This window comes from Oncorhynchus mykiss, chromosome 1 (assembly GCF_013265735.2).
Source record: "Oncorhynchus mykiss isolate Arlee chromosome 1, USDA_OmykA_1.1, whole genome shotgun sequence".
In the NCBI taxonomy this organism is placed as follows: domain Eukaryota; kingdom Metazoa; phylum Chordata; class Actinopteri; order Salmoniformes; family Salmonidae; genus Oncorhynchus; species Oncorhynchus mykiss.
In genome coordinates, this window is record NC_048565.1 from 41637922 (window position 1) to 41654706 (window position 16785).

At 41.2% G+C, this 16785-nt stretch overlaps 1 protein-coding gene across 4 annotated transcripts; it reads left to right on the forward strand.

Moving 5' to 3' along the window:
- Nucleotides 1–6820: 6820 nt before the first annotated feature.
- On the forward strand, nt 6821–15704 carry trabd (TraB domain containing). 4 transcript variants are annotated; one of them, XM_021601368.2, is made up of 10 exons: nt 6821–6892; nt 7815–7891; nt 8243–8312; nt 8731–8897; nt 11139–11279; nt 13439–13549; nt 13779–13918; nt 14224–14396; nt 14779–14875; nt 15018–15704. In XM_021601368.2, the coding sequence occupies exons 2-10, from the start codon at nt 7868–7870 to the stop codon at nt 15196–15198; spliced, it is 1104 nt and encodes a 367-aa protein (XP_021457043.2). In that variant the 5' UTR covers nt 6821–6892; nt 7815–7867; the 3' UTR covers nt 15199–15704. The 4 variants fall into 4 exon arrangements, with proteins under 4 accessions (XP_021457043.2, XP_021457036.2, XP_021457049.2 ...); XM_021601361.2 differs by having other exon boundaries at nt 6834–6916; XM_021601374.2 differs by having other exon boundaries at nt 6883–6904.
- Nucleotides 15705–16785: the final 1081 nt, after the last annotated feature.

Genomic DNA, 16785 nt, shown 5'->3' on the forward strand with positions numbered 1-16785 from the left:
TAGACCACTTTGCCACTCGGGAGGCTGCTTTCTGTTCCTTTTTTTGAAAATCTGTGAGTTAGGTTCACATTAACCACTTTTTATTTTATACACAGAGACTGATCATGTAGATCATATTATTTGTTGATTAATTAGTTAAAACCTGCCATTCCCCCTACCAGGGATTTTTTTTAAATGTTTCAGTGCCAAAAACAAAGTGTCACTTTTTTGGGCCCTTAACCGGTTTGCTTCCATGCATGATGCTGCCACCACCACCTTGCTTCACCGTAGGGATGGTGCCAGGTTTCCTCCAGATGTGACGCTTTGACGCAATCTTGGTTTCATCAAACCAGAGAATCCTGTTTCTCCTGGTCTGAGTCCTTTAGGTGCCTTTTGGCAAATTCCAAGCAGGCTGTCATGTGCCTTTCACTGAGGAGTGGCTTCCGTCTGGCTGCAGAGATTGTTGTCCTTCTGGAAGGTTTTCCCATCTCCACAGAGGAACTCTGGTGCTCTGTCAGAGTGACCACCGGGTTCTTGGTCACCTGCCTGACCAATTCCCTTCTCCCCCGATTGCTCAGTTTGGCCGGGCGACTAGGTCTAGGAAGAGTCTTGGTGGTTCCAAAATTCTTCCATTTAAGAATGATGGAGATCACTGTGTTCTTGGGGACCTTCAATGCTGCATACATGTTTTGGTACCCTTCCCCAGATTTGTGCCTCGACCCGATCCTGTTTCTGAGCTCTGAGGACAATTTCTATGCCCTAATGGCTTGGTTTTTGCTATGACATGCACTGTCAACTGTGGGACCTTATATAAACAGGTGTGTGCCTTTCCAAATTATGTCCAATCAATTGAATTTACCACAGGTGGACTCCAATCGAGTTGTAGAAACATCTCAAGGATGATCAATGGAAACAGGATGCACCTGAGCTCAATTTTGAGTCTCATAGCAAAGGGTCTGAATACTTATGTAAATACGGTATTTCTGTTTTTATTTTTCATAAATTTGCAAAAATATCTATAAAAATAACTGTTTTTGCTTTTTCATTATGGGGTATTGTGTGTAGATTGACTATAAAAAAAATGTTTCGTCCAGTTTAGAATAAGACTGTAATGTAACAAAATGTGGAAAAAGTCAAGGGGTCTGAATAGTTTCAGGATGTACTGTATATACTGAACAAAAATATGAATGCAACATGTAACAATTTTCAAAGTTCATAAGGAAATCAGTATATTTAAATAAATTAGGCCCTAATCTATGGATTTCACATGATTGGGAAGGGGCGCAGCCATGCGTTGGCCTGGGAAGCCATAAGCCCACCTACTTGGGAGCAAAGCCCACCCACTGGGGAGCCAGGCCCAAGCCCAGCCAATCAGAAAGAGTTTTTCCCCACAAAAGCTTTTTTTTTAAGACAGGAACACTCCTCAGTTTCATCAGCTGTCTGGATATGCCAGATGTGGAGGTCCCTGGCTGGCGTGGTTACACATAGTCAGCAGTTGTGAAGCCGGTTTGATGTACTGCCAATTTTTTTAAAACAGCGTTGGAGGCGGCTTATGGTAGAGAAATTAACATTCAATTCTCTGGCAACAGCTCTGGTGGACATTCCTGCAGTCAGCATGCCAGTTGCACCCTCCCTCAAAACTTGAAACATCTGTGGCATTGTGTTGTGTGACAAAACTGCATATTTTAGAGTGGCCTTTTATTGTCCCCAGCACAAAGTGCACCTGTGTAATGATCATGCTGTTTAATCAGCTTCTTGATATGCCACACCTGTCAGATGGATGGATTATCTTGGCAAAGAAGGCATGTTCACTAACCAGGATGTAAACATATTTGTGCACAAAATTTGAGTGAAAAAAGCTGTTTGTGCGTATGGAAAAATTCTGGCATCTTTTATTTCAGTTCATGAAACATGGGACCAACACTTAACATCTTGCGCTTATTTTTGTTCAGTATAGAATTCCATAAAGACTGCTTCACCAACAGCCACATTATGAAAATATGTTTATAAAACATTCATACTATTGCTTATGGTCCCTCTATCGAAGTGTACTGAAAGCCAATGCAATATACTTAAAAAAAATCTGCACTGCAATATATGCAAAATATCACATCATGTTGTTTGTGGCAATAATGTTTACGCTCACAAGTTTAAAAATGTTTACATACTATAAATAATCTATAGACTGTATGTAGCCCTATCTCAGTTGTTGTGGTGTGCTCACACATAAATATTCCATTAGTTAATCAGTGTCATTTGACCATACAGAAGACAGAGAGAGGAGGCAAAGTGAGAACGCACCTACCTTATAGAAGACTGGGCTCCTTAAAGGTGCAATATGCAACTTACATTTTACCATTTGCACATTTAGCCCGGAAGCAAAAAATAATAACAAATGGTTGCATTCGTTTAAGTTCCCATACAAACAAATGCATGGGCAGTACTTTTGACTGGGAATGAAAGTTACAGATTGCACCTTTTAAAGTACTTTTGACTGGGAATGAAAGTTACAGATTGCACCTTTTAATGGGTTCCTCTCACACCACTAGTGCACTTATTAGGTAAGGTTCGCTGATCCATCCACAAGGGAAGTCATAGGATGGATTTTCGTGTGTTAACAAAAAATGTCAAATTCAGAAACACCTTCACTTTAATTAATATAGGCAAGCATATGCATTATTGCCAACATTCAAGTTAAAATCTCCATGCTATGGATCTACGAAAGGTATTCCAAACCTGCCACCTCTCAACGTCATTAGAAGTGACTGTTTTCATGACCTTTCAATGTGCAGTGGTCTTTACGCCAGCACTGCATTTCAACTGAAACCTGGACTCATTCAGGGAGAGTGCTGGACATTACAGTCATATCCAGCTCTTCTTGTGGAAGTTATGAAGAATAAGGGAAGTTATACGTAGATATAGAAAGCATTGTACACAATAAAATGCACAGCATCTGAATGCTTTGCTTTTGACTGTCCTACCTTTTCACCATAGGCCTACGTTGCCACGCACCACCACATTGAGAGCAACAACAACACCCCATGTCCAATGCCGCGTCAGTAAGACTTGGTTATTGTGGTTGCTCATTACTCACCAAAAACAATGCCCCCTGAAGTTAACGAATGAGAAGTAGAGTACTGTAGTTAGTAGAATTGTTATTAGCATATAATAGCACCTTTCACTAGGTATGATGCAGTTAACAAGGGGGGGATGTGTAGCAACCAACATCAATCGTATATCTGAGCAATTGGTAACCTAAACTGAACAGTGATGGCAGAACAATCTACAACAAGCATGTATTCTGAATGAACACACTGAGGATTCCTTAATGCTGTGAATCTGTCATCTTGGGCAATAAAACATGTCTCTGTATAAAAGGGCCATATGATGTGCATGTAAAATATATTAGAAACCTTAGAATATCTCACTGGTATGTGACAAGAGGAAGGCTTAGAACACTTATAAATCAAATGTTTTACTTACACTGTTTGTGACAATGCAAAGTTCACTTTCAAATGAGATATGTGTTGATATGTTCACAGTCTAACATGCACTAAATACATGGTTTGGGAAACTACCTGCCTGGGTAGGCTACCTAATAAGATATTATTTATGACCAGTGGTTAGCACACTATCCCCTTGATGTACTTAGCACACTAATGCATTCAAAAGCACTTTAAATATGTAGCACAAGTTTATGAGTGTGAGCATGTCGATAGAGCAGTGCTCCTCACCGTTTTTTTGGGTTGGGGACCTCAGATTGGGTAAAGAAACAGTTTTGTTCCTGGAGGCTCTGTCTGGGTAGATCTCCTTGGGCACAGATCTATGAACAGTTTATCCACCCAAAATCCTAGTCCAAGTAAAACAGGTGAAAGATACAAAACTACTTCTTGAGGCAATGTTGGGTGGTGTTTCTGGTGATGATGTAGTCTGTGTAATAAAAGTTTTTTGTTAAGATAAAAGTTGAAGAGTTCCTTGTATAAATGTTTTTGCAATTAATAGCATATGCATATAAATATAATTATATGGCCGTTGGTTTGCACAACAAAATAATAAGAACTACAAATCTATATTACCACCAGTAGTGTAAAGTACTTAAGTAAAAATACTTTAAAGTGCTACTTAAGCAGTTTTTTAAGGTATCTGTACTTTACTTTACTATTTATATTTTTGACAACTTTTACTTTTACTCCACTACATTCCTAAAGAAAATAATGTACTTTTTACTTCATACATTTTCTCTGACACCCAAAAGTACTTGTTGCATGTTCAATGCTTAGCAGGACAGGAAAATGGTCCAATTCACTTACTTATCAAGAGAACATCCCTGGTCAAATCAAATTGTATTTGTCACATGTGCCGAATACAACAGGTGTAGACTTTACAAGCCCTTAATCAACAATGCAGTTTTAAGAAAAATAAGTGTTAAGTAAAAAATAGATAAGTAAAAACAAAAAAATTAAAGTAACAAGTAATTAAAGAGCAGCAGTAAAATAACTGTCACGCCCTGGCCATAGAGAGGCTTTTATTCTCTATTTTGGTTAGGGCAGGGTGTGACTAGGGTGGGGATTCTAGTTTCTTTATTTCTATGTTTTCTATGTCTATGTTTTGGCCGGGTATGGTTCTCAATCAGGGACAGCTGTCTATCGTTGTCTCTGATTGGGAATCATACTTAGTCAGCCTCTTTTGCCACCTTTGTTGTGGGTAGTTGACTTTGTTAGTGGCCTGTGTAGCCAAAGTAAGTGTCACGGTTGTGGTATTCTTTGGTTTGTTGGTGACATTTATAAATAAAAATAAATGTACGCTCACCATGCTGCACCTTGGTCCGGTCGTTCCACCCTGACGACGTTCGTGACAATAACAAGGCTATATACAGAGGGTACTGGTACAGAGTCAATGTGTGGGGGCAGCGGTTAGTCGAGGGAATATGTACATGTAGGTAGAGTTATTAAAGTGACTATGCATAAATAATAAACAGAACAAAGAGTAGCAGCAGCGTAAAAGATGCGGGGGGGGGCGGGGCAATGCAAATAGTCTAGGTAGCCACTTGATTAGGTGTTCAAGACTCATATGGTTTGGGGGTAGAAGCTGTTAAACCTTTTGGACCTAGACTTGGCGCTCTGGTATCGCTTGCCATGCGGTAGCAGAGAGAACAGTCTATGACTAGGGTGGCTGGAGTCTTTGCCAATTTTTAGGGCCTTCCTCTGACACTGCCTGGTATAGAGGTCTTGGATGGCAGGAAGCTTGGCCCCAGTGATGTACTGGGCCGTACGCACTACCCTCTGTAATGCCTTGTGGTCGGAGGCCGAGCAGTTGCCATACCAGGCAGTGATGCAACCAGTCAGGATGCTCTCGATGGTGCAGCTGTATAACTTTTTGAGGATCTGAGGACCCATGCCAAATCTTTTCGGTCTCCTGAGGGGGACTAGGCTTTGTCGTACCCTCTTCACGACTGTCTTGGTGTGTTGGATCACGGTAGTTTGTTGGTTATGTGGACTCCCAAGGAACTTGAAGATCTCAAACAACTCAACTACAGTCCCGTCAATGAGAATGGGGACGCGATCGGTCCTCCTTTTCCTGAGGTCCACAGCCGTCTCCTTTGTCTTGATCACGTTGAGGGAGAGGTTGTTGTCTTGGCACCTCACGGGCCAGGTCTCTGACCTTCCTATAGGCTGTCTTGTCGTCGGTGATCAGGCCTACCACTGTTGTGTCATCGGCAAACTTATTGATGGTGTTGGAGTCGTGCCTGGCCATGCAGTCATGAGTGAACAGGAAGTACAGTCGTGGCCAAAAGTGTTGAGAATGACACAAATATGAATTTTCACAAATTTTGATGTCTTTAATATTTTTGTCAGAGGTTACTATGGAATACTAAAGTATAATTACATGCATTTCATAAGTGTCAAAGGCTTTTATTGACAATTACATGAAGTTGATGCAAAGAGTCCATATTTGCAGTGTTGACCCTTCTTTTTCAAGACCTCTGCAATCCGCCCTGGCATGCTGTCAATTAACTTCTGGGCCACATCCTGGCTGATGGCATCCCATTCTTGCATAATCAATGCTTGGAGTTTGTCAGAATTTGTGGGTTTTTGTTTGTCCACCCGCCTCTTGAGGATTGACCACAAGTTCTCAATGGGATTAAGGTCTGGGGAGTTTCCTGGCCATGGACCCAAAATATTCATATTTTGTTCCCCGAGCCACTTAGTTATCACTTTTGCCTTATGGCAAGGTGTATGCTGGAAAAGGCATTGTTCGTCACCAAACTGTTCCTGGATGGTTGGTAGAAGTTGCTCTCGGAGGATGTGTTGGTACCATTCTTTATTCATGGCTGTGTTCTTAGGCAAAATTGTCAGTGAGCAATTAATTGCAATTCATCTGATCACTCTTCATAACATTCTGGAGTATATGCAAATTGCCATCATTCAAACTGAGGCAGCAGACTTTGTGAAAATGAATATTTGTGTCCTCAAAACTTTTGGCCATGACTGTACAGTAGGGGACTGAGCATGTCTGCGTGTTATCCCTACTGCCTCTGATCTGGAGGACTCACTAACACAAATGCTTTGTTTGTAAATGAGGTCTGTGAGTTGTGGTGTGCACCAGGCTATATGTAAAAAATATGTCTTGTGCTAATTATAAGCAATTTGAAATAATTTATAATTTTTCTTTTGATACTTAAGTATATTTAAAACCAAATACTTTTAGACTTTTACTCAAGCAATATTTTTCTGGGTGACTTTCACTTTTACTTTAGTCATTTTCTATTAAGTTATCTTTACTTTTACTCAAGTATGACAATAGGGTGCTTTTCACCACTGATTACCACAACGCACTCAAATCTCAATTGAACTACAAGTACCAGAAGACAACGTTAACAAACGAGTCGAACACATCATTGGTCGAAGTGCAGGTGAGAGCACAGGTTGGCTAACTTGTAAGTTTTATTTTATTAATGTATAACATTGTAAGCTGTAGTTATTATATGTTAATTACAAATTGATATGACATTGTTTGCCAAGTAGTTAGCAGCAGTTAGACAGTTAACCGATATGTCAGCTGTTAGCTAGTAGTAAGCTAGCTGCTATTCGGCGAGTAGTAAGCTAGCTGCTAGTCGGCAAGTAGTTAGCTTTGGCCAACTTGCTAACTTAATGAATAATGTTAGCTAGTTTGTCTAGCTAGCTATATAATATGTGGAAACGAGGGGAATATCAGCTAAGGGTGTTAATGTTTTGTCTCTAACCAGCAGGTTTGACGGCTTTAGCTAGCTAACTTGACTTTGTAGCATGTGGTTAGCTAGCAAAATAGCTAGCTATGTCAACACTTTTGTGTGAAGGTGATGTAATCGTGTTGAAGTACGCAGCTACATGCAGCAGCAGGAGAGCGTTTAGCCATGACCGGGCTCTAAAAAGGGGCCACTAAGCTAACGTTAGGCAGTTTGCTCATGATATTTGTCTATACACTATAACGTACCTGTCACAGTAAAACCTGGCTCACAAATTGTCTTACCTACTAGAATTAGCTACCTGTGACAGGTAACGTTAACTAGACGGTTTTATTTTCCAACTAACTTTATCGCCATATGCTGATGGTAGCTAACTAGTGAGAATGGGTAGTTTATTTATGGTTTAGTACACTGCACATATATCTAGTTAGCAAACGTCAGCAATTGAGGAACTTGCATTGGGGCCTTAGCTTAGTCACAAAATAAGCATCACAGCTGATAGCATTGCAGAGAAAAGCAATTTTGGTCAACAAACCTACTTGATGAATTTGGCTAAATGTATTCATACATTTGATCATACTCTTTCCTCCTGTTTTGCTTTCCTTTTCAGTAAGGAAGGTGGGACATTGCTTTAGTTTTTGCCCAGCTCTTAAAGACTGAATCATGGACCAAGACAACAACTCCGAGGTAAGTTTGGGGACTGCTGGACATGGGTCACTGCATAATGCTTTGACAGCTGTTATTTTGATCATTTTAAAAAGGCACACAGAGTACAGCTTCACACACATCTGTTATGTCCCATACAGCTGTGTTATTTGAAGAACACAGCTCTATGCTGATCATAATACATTAAGCAAAACAAACATTCTTAGAATTTTGTCCCACTCCTGTACTAGCCTTGATGTTAATTGTCTAAGGATCAGTGTCACAATAAATCTGGCTACTAAGCCCTTGAGCACATTGACAAAATGTGTTCATTGACATGTACACTTTTAGAATGACTTAATGACTACATATGCTTTTTAACTTTTTTTTTAGGATGACTTGGTAGGTCCCTCTGAAGATGCGTCTGAAGAAGAGTCACTGCCTAGTCGTCCCCCTGGACTCTGTGAGTACCCTTATTTACGTAAAATGTATTTACTTTTCTCTCCGTCTGCTTGGCACCAAAAGCTTATATTGTTCACAATGCCCATGTGTGAGAAAAGGGGGAGCCGTCCTTTACTTTCCAAGCTTTGACACTACTATCCATGTTCTCTTAATGTCTGTGAAGTCCTCCCACAGCGATGTTATATTTGAAAGTCTGTTCTAACTTGTTTGTAACCTTTTATTTCAGTAGGCTACAACATGCACTGTTCACTCTACCCATATCTGACAATCACATTCCTTTGGCATAGTATGTTGTCTTTCCTGCCATCCAATTCAGTGATGTAGGAACTAAAGGTTCTTTCCGTTCTTGCCTTTGTCTTTTGCTCTTACTTGCTCTATTTCTCTCCCCTTCCACCTCTCCCTGGCTGGTTCCTTTATAGCGGACTCTGAGGCGGTGGAGCTGCTATGGCAGGTGCGTGCCCAGCGGCGCCAGTCTTCCCCAGAACTCCCTGAAACAGTCACCCGGCTGACTGCCCCGGATGGCAGCCTGCTCTACTTGGTAGGCACTGCCCACTTCAGTGACAGCAGCAAGAAGGACGTGGCCACGGTGAGCACAACAAATCTGACATGCAAGCATTAAGGGCTGTTTTCCTTGACACAGCTTATCCTAGCCAGTTTGGCCGGACAAATTTGAATTACTGTTTAACGGATGCCCCGCCTCACTTTCCTCCACACTGAAAAAAAAATATATATACATATATATATATGTATATGTGTATATATGTATATGTATGTGTATATGTATATGTATGTGTGTGTATATATATATATATATATATATGTGTGTGTGTGTGTGTGTGTGTGTGTGTGTGTGTGTGTGTGTGTGTGTGTGTGTATATATGTGTGTGTGTATATATATATATGTGTATATATATGTGTGTTTATATGTGTATATATATATATGTATATATATATATATATATATGTTATTTTTTTGGCCAATCTATGCGTCTCTTTGTCTTTATGCACTGTCCGCTCTCCCTTGAGGCTTTCCCAAGTTGATACCCAAGAGACCAAACAGCCTCAGATCATGCGCTCAGATCATGTTTGAGCCTCTGATTGGACAGTGAAATACACACACACTCGCACCTGCAGGCGACATGCAGATGTTTAATTTCTCTCTCACGCAGCCAAGGCTAAAGCCAGCATAAATTCCTACTATTTATGTGTCCAGGTTAAACGTGGGACGTCCCTCATTATAAACAAACAGTTGGTTAAATTCATGGTTATTGCATCATTATCAGATGAATAAGAAGTGATTTAATAGACGAAACAACAATGTAACTTAACTAATTGAATGGCCAGAGATCAGGGCATTCATCAGCAAAGGCAGTGCAAGCTGATAGTGTTTTGGACAACCAAATTGAAGTCAAAATGATTGATGAAATCGAAGTATCAGCTGTATGGTGATTTGCGATTCATAACTTACATTTTACCGGTACTACCAGTAGTAGTAGTAGGCCAACCGATAACACCACGCGTTTGAAGTGATGATGCGCTGCTGACAACAGCGAGCATGTCCAGCAAAGTACATTGCCAGTGGCACGCACACACTTTGTGCAGATCAGCAGGTGGGGTTTTTCGTGGCAGCCAGATGAGACAATTGAAGGAGTATACGGTGAGCAAATTTACTGGGCTCGAATTTAGTCACGAATTTAGTCACGCTTGATCTATATAAATGTATGCTTCTGATTGATTTTGATGATGATAGGTTATACTCTATGGCTGGATTTATACATTTTTTCCAATGCTACATTCATTTGATAGACCTAACTTGATTGACCCTCTTTCTACAAGGCCTACTAGTCTATGAGAGGCCCAATCATATTTGTATGAATATTTTGTTAACGCCTAGGCTATAGAGATGCATTCAGGTAATTAACTCATTATTATGTATCAACATTTTAATTTGATTACAATTATTTATTGTCAATCTTTCTTGAATTTGTTAGGCTATACAGTTAAGTAGATGATTAATGAACTGATACATTCATACAACTTTTTTTTTTTTTTAATCATTTTTGAATATGATAGAATATTGCATTCTATTATACATCCTATGTGAATAATGTTCATTAATAATCTGAAAATCAGTCAAATTGAATATTTATACTATTGTTCATGTCCATATAGCCTAGGACAATGTGGTAAAGTACTGTTATTCCTTATCCACCTAATTATATATTTTTTAAATTGCTCGCCTCGCTTTTTGGGGGGGGAAATCTGTTAAATAGTGAATCAATTTTGTCTGGCCTTCCTAAAAAAGTATGCCGAATGAGGAATCTCCATTCAAGTACATTTTTGAATTAGACAGAATCTGTGTCTGGGAAACCGGCCTTAAATGATTGTCATAGGTATCTCCTGGAATGGCCTCTGTTGAGTTCGTTCAAATTCATGGGATTCATACATTTTCTAAATGATTGTCCTTCAGAGATGATTGAATAAAAAGTATTTTGAAATCTGCCAATCAGAACTATCTATTTAACCTTTTTTCAACCAGTCAAGTAAGTTAAGAACAAATTACTATGACATCCCCCTTACATGTCTTGGTTTCCTGGACTCCTGTTTGTTTTGTTCCCTCAGGCAAAATCCATGCTATTGTCAGTCTTGTACTTCTACCTTTGGCTTTCTCTCTCTTACCGCCCTTGCTCCCCTTTGTCCCCTTCCTGTCCTCTCCTTCTACCCCCTTTCCCTGTTTTCCTCCTCTCCTCATCCTCCCACTCTCTCCTCCCCCTTTCTCCCCTGTCCCCTTTGTTTGCCTTCTCCCCCATCTCTTCCCCTCCCGCAGACGATCCGTGCAGTGCAGCCAGACGTGGTGGTGGTGGAGCTGTGCCAGTACAGGGTGTCCATGCTGAAGATGGATGAAAAGACACTGCTGAAGGAGGCAAAAGACATTAATCTGGACAAGGTCCAGCAGGCCATCAAACAGGTACGACTATGGGGGGGGGGGCAGTTTGGCTTTTTTTTTGCCCTGAAATGAGTAAAAAAAAAAGAAAAAAGATGTATCACCACCAATACATCTACGATAATCGAGAATTTCAAGAAGCATTTTTCTAACGCTTGCTAGTGGACCCAAACTGTTACAGACGTATATCTATCCTAACCTGCCTTTCTAAAGTCTTCAAAAGCCAAGTTAACAAACAGATCACCGACCATTTCGAATCCCACCTTCTCCGCTATGCAATCTGGTTTCCGAGCGGGTCATGGGTGCACCTCAGCCACGCTCAAGGTCCTAAACGATATAAACGCCATCAATAAAAGACTATTCTGTGCAGCCATCTTTATCGAACTGGCCAACGCTTTCGACTCTGTCAATCACCACATTCTTATCGGCAGACACAACAGCCTTGGTTTCTATAAATATAGTTTAAATATAGTATCGGCTTCCTATTTCGCAACAAAGCCTCCTTCACTCATGCTGCCAAACATACCCTCGTAAAACTGACTATCCTACCGAACCTTGACTTCGGCGATATCACTTACAAAATAGCCTCCAATTTGCTATCACAGTGCTGTCCGTTTTGTCACCAAAGCCCCATATACTACCCAACACTGCGACCTGTATGCTCTCGTTGGCTGGCCCTCGCTACATATTAGTTGCCAAACCCACTGGCTCCAGGTCATCTATAAGTCTTTGCTAGGTAAATGCCTGCCTTATCTCAGGTCACTGGTCACCATAGCAGCACCCACCCGTAGCACGTGCTCCAGCAGGTATATTTCACTGGTCATCCCGAAAGCCAACTCCTCCTTTGGCCGCATTTCCTTCCAGTTCTCTGCTGCCAATGACAGGAACGAATTGCAAACATCACTGAAGCTGGAGACTTCTATCTCCCTCACTAACTTTAAGCATCAGCTGTCAGAGCAGCTTACCGATCATTGCACCTGTACGCAGCCCATCCATAAATAGCCCACCCAACTACCTCATCCCCATATTGTTATTAATTTGTTTGATCCTTTGCACCCCATTATCTATACTTGCACATTCATCTTCTGCGCTCTCACTCCAGTGTTAATTGCTAAATTGTAATTATTTTGCCACTATGGCCTATTTATAGCCTTACCTCCCTAATCTTACTACATTTTCACACACTGTATACAGTTTGTGAACACACACACACTGTATATAGATTTTTCTATTGTGTTATTGTGACTGTGCGTTTGTTTTATCCCATGTGTAACTCTGTGCGCAGTGCTTTGCTTTAATTTGGCGAGGTCGCAGTTGTAAATGAGAACTTGTTCTCAACTGGCCTACCTGGTTAAATAAAAATAAAATAAATATTGAACATGTTAACAGTATGTGCCCTATAGAATCAGTTTTGTTGAAATAACAAAACGGCAGTGCTATTGTATTTAAGCAGGCAAGTCAATTAAGAACAAATTCTTATTTACAATTATGGCCTGACAAGAAGTGAAATGCCTCCTATGGGGGGGGGGCTAGGATTTTTTTTTTAAACACCTCAATGTGAGACAAAATGGACAACGCAGACAGAAGACACTGGCAACAGCACAAATACAACAGCAAACAAACAGTGGGTGTGTGTGCGTACGTGCAGGCATTCGCGTGTGAAGTAACACAGCATGCTTCCTTACATGAGGCAACGCAAACTAGTGACATCGGGTGACAAATGGAAACAACTACATGTCTCAACAACCTGTTCATCTATTTGTCCTTTGAACTCATCCATGAACACCAGGTCCTAGACTTTTAGGTTGGCTTGGAGGGAATTCCAAGACCAGGGGGATGAGTAATGAAAGGACCCCTTTCCATGCTCAGTTATCTATTATCTGTTAGCATAGAACAAGATATTGAGATCTGAGCTTGTATATGTTTTAATTGCTCTGCTAGAAGAGAGGATAGATTGGATGATAACTTACAGTTCACCGTTTTGTCTCTTTGGTATTGGTATTTGGTATTTTATTAGGATCCCCTATTAGCTGTTGTAACCTCTTCCTGGGGTCCACACAAAACATGAAACATAATACAGAATGACATAATATAGAACATCATTAGACAAGAACAGCTCAAAGACAGAACTACATACAGCTTTCTCCTATCTGTCCTTCCCCCTCTTTATTATGTCCTCACAGAATGGAGTGATGTCTGGCCTGATGCAGATCCTGCTGCTCAAAGTGTCGGCTCACATCACAGAGCAGCTGGGCATGGCTCCTGGAGGGGAGTTTAGGGAGGCCTTCAAACAGGTGAGACATTCACGCACTCACTAAAAATAGTTCATCTTGATAAGGGTCACAGGTTTGTTCTCGCACAAGGTGTCAGGTCAAGGTCACAAATACATTCAAATACACACTAATGTTCTTATCTCACACAGCATAACATACTGAACTTAACACCCTCTTACCTGTTACCCACTAGGTACAGTATTAGTAACGTTTTATGCAAAGACCCTCCCTCTCTCTTCTCTCCACCCAGGCGGGCCGAGTGCCCTTCTGCAAGTTCCACCTGGGGGACCGGCCTATCCCGGTGACATTCAAACGGGCCATCGCTGCTCTCAGTCTGTGGCAGAAAGCCAGACTGGCCTGGGGCCTGTGCTTCCTGTCAGACCCCATCAGGTACAATAACCTGACAGTTACTCCTCTCTAGTGTCTAGGTTAAGTCCACAGCTTACTCCGCTATACACTTCCTCTCAGTATTTCCTTTGGTTAGTATGTAGTAATATTAGAGCAGAAATATTATTAGGGTGGTACTGTATTTAGTAATATCCAATTTAATAATAGATTTAATTTATATAGGGCTTAATTTATTTACCTGAATACAAATGATGGCAAGCTATTGGGAATTAATTTGGGGACTTGGTTAAACCCAGTTGGTGCAATGCTTTTGTTATTGCAATATGTTTGTTGTTGTTGTGTGTCAGTAAGGAGGACGTTGAGAAGTGCAAACAGAAGGACCTGCTGGAGCAGACGATGCTAGAGATGATCGGCGAGTTCCCTGCTCTCCACCAGACCATTGTAGCTGAGCGAGACATCTACCTCACACACACGCTCCGCCAGGCCGCACGCTGTGTGGAGGCGCCCCCCAATGCCCAGAGTGAGTATCGCAGCATCTGCCTGTTTCACTTTTCACCTGAGAAAGTCCACAGACAAGTTTCTCCATTAGTCTGTTCACACTGCTCGTGGGTAAAACACTACCATATCATTGGTTGTAGTCTCCGCAATATTGCAATTAAATCAATGAAAAGGCTTACTTTCTGGCATAGTTTTCCGTCAGCAGTTTGATTGGACCCTTACTCTGAAAGATGGACGAGCTGGGTTATTGTGTCTGTGTTTTGCACACTGCCTAAGATGCCAATTAAGTTTATCCTCAACTCCTAATGTATCTATGCATAATAGATGGACTGTTACAGACCAATGTTTTTTGGGAACATGGATGCCATTTCAGCTGGATAAATTCGCTTTGTTTCTTGTAACAGAAGTGCCTGCTGTGGTGGTGGGAGTGGTGGGGATGGGCCATGTCCCTGGCATCGAAAGGAACTGGGAGAAGGATCTCAACATTCAGGAGATCATGAGGTGTGTGTATCTTTCTTAGCAGTCTAGACCAAGTTATTACTACTTATATTATAGAGCAATAGGATCATTGTATTTCTGCATCTTCTAACTTTTATGAGTTAATATTGACCCTCTTTCTTTTGCTTTTCTGTGTGACTGTCAGTGTTGCGCCTCCATCTCGTTTTGGCTGGATGTTGCGCACGGTGCTGAAGGCTGGGGTGATAGGAGTACTGGGATACGCCTGCTACCGTGCAGGAGGGGGCATGGGGAGGGCTCTTCTTTCCCTACCCGCTGTCCAATCACTACTGGACAACCTGCGACCACTGCCCCCAGCAGCGGCGTGACCCCTCTCCTATACCTGTGACATGAACGATCCCCTCTAATACGAAAACAATGCATCTACCACCAATTGCCTTATTGATAGGAGGGGTTAGAGGTCAACATTCACCTCCTACCCTATGAACTGACATGGACGTAAGGGGTCCGAGGGCTTGAGCCGCCCTCCCTCTCGTTTCCTTCCTTCCTCTCCTCCATGTCCCTGTGGAACACAGAACAGTACTGCCTAAGAAACCATGACAGTACCCTTATTTTATTTTTGTATATTTAAAAAAAGAAATGGCAAAAGAAGGATTTTTGTAAGATTTACAAATGTTTTTCCATTTATATTACATCTGCTATCCCCCACATTCCAATTAATGTTACATTGAAATTTGAGATTTTGGTGCATATGGTCTTTGAAGTTGATATTATTGGCCCAAGTCATTATATATCAAAATAAACTGGGTGGTTCGAGCCCTGAATGCTGACAGCTGTGGTATATCAGATCGTATACCATGGGTATTACAAAACATTTGTTTTTACTTCTCTAATTACATTGATAACCAGTTTTATAATAGCAGTAAGGCACCTCGGGTTTGGGGTATATGGCCGCCTCGTTGCACTTAACAGCCCTTAGCTGTGGAGTATTGGCCATGTACCACACATCCTCAGGCCTTATTGCTTAAGTATATATATATATATATACACACACAGTTGAAGTCAGATGTTGACATACACGTTAGCCAAATACATTTAAACTCAGTTTTTCACAATTCCTGACATTTAATCCTAGTAAAAATGCCCTGTCTTAGGTCAGTTAGGATCACCACTTTATTTTAAGAATGTGAAATGTCAGAATAATAGTTGAGAATGATTTATTTCTGCTTTTATTTCTTTCATCACATTCCCAGTGGGTCAGAAGTTTACATACACTCAATTAGTATTTGGTAGCATTGCCTTTAAATTGTTTAACTTGGGTCAAATGTTTTCAGGTAGACTTCCACAAGCTTCCCAAAATAAATTGGGTTGATTTTGGCCCATTCCTCCTGACAGAGCAGGTGCAACTGAGTCAGGTTTGTAGGCCTCCTTGCTCACACATGCTTTTTCAGTTTTGACCACACATTTTCTATAGGATTGAGGTCAGGACTTTGTGATGGCCACTCCAATACCTTGACTTTGTTGTCCTTAAGCCATTTTGCCACAACTTTAGAAGTATGCTTGGGGTCATTGTCCATTTGGAAGACCCATTTGTGACCAAGCTTTAACTTCCTGACTGATGTCTTGAGATGTTGCTTCAATATACCCACATCATTTTCCATCCTCATGAAGCCATCTATTTTGTGAAGTGCACCAGTCCCTCCTGCAGCAAAGCACCCCCACAACATGATACTGTCACCCCCGTGCTTCACGGTTGGGATGGTGTTCTTTGGCTTGCAAGCCTCCCCATTTTTCCTCCAAACATAACGATGGTCATTATGGCCAAACAGTTCTATTTTTGTTTCATCGGACCAGAGACATTTCTCAAAAAAGTACAATCTTTGTCCCCATGTGCAGTTGCAAACCGTAGTCTGGCTTTTTAATGGTGGTTTTGGAGCAGTGGCTTCTCCTTGCTG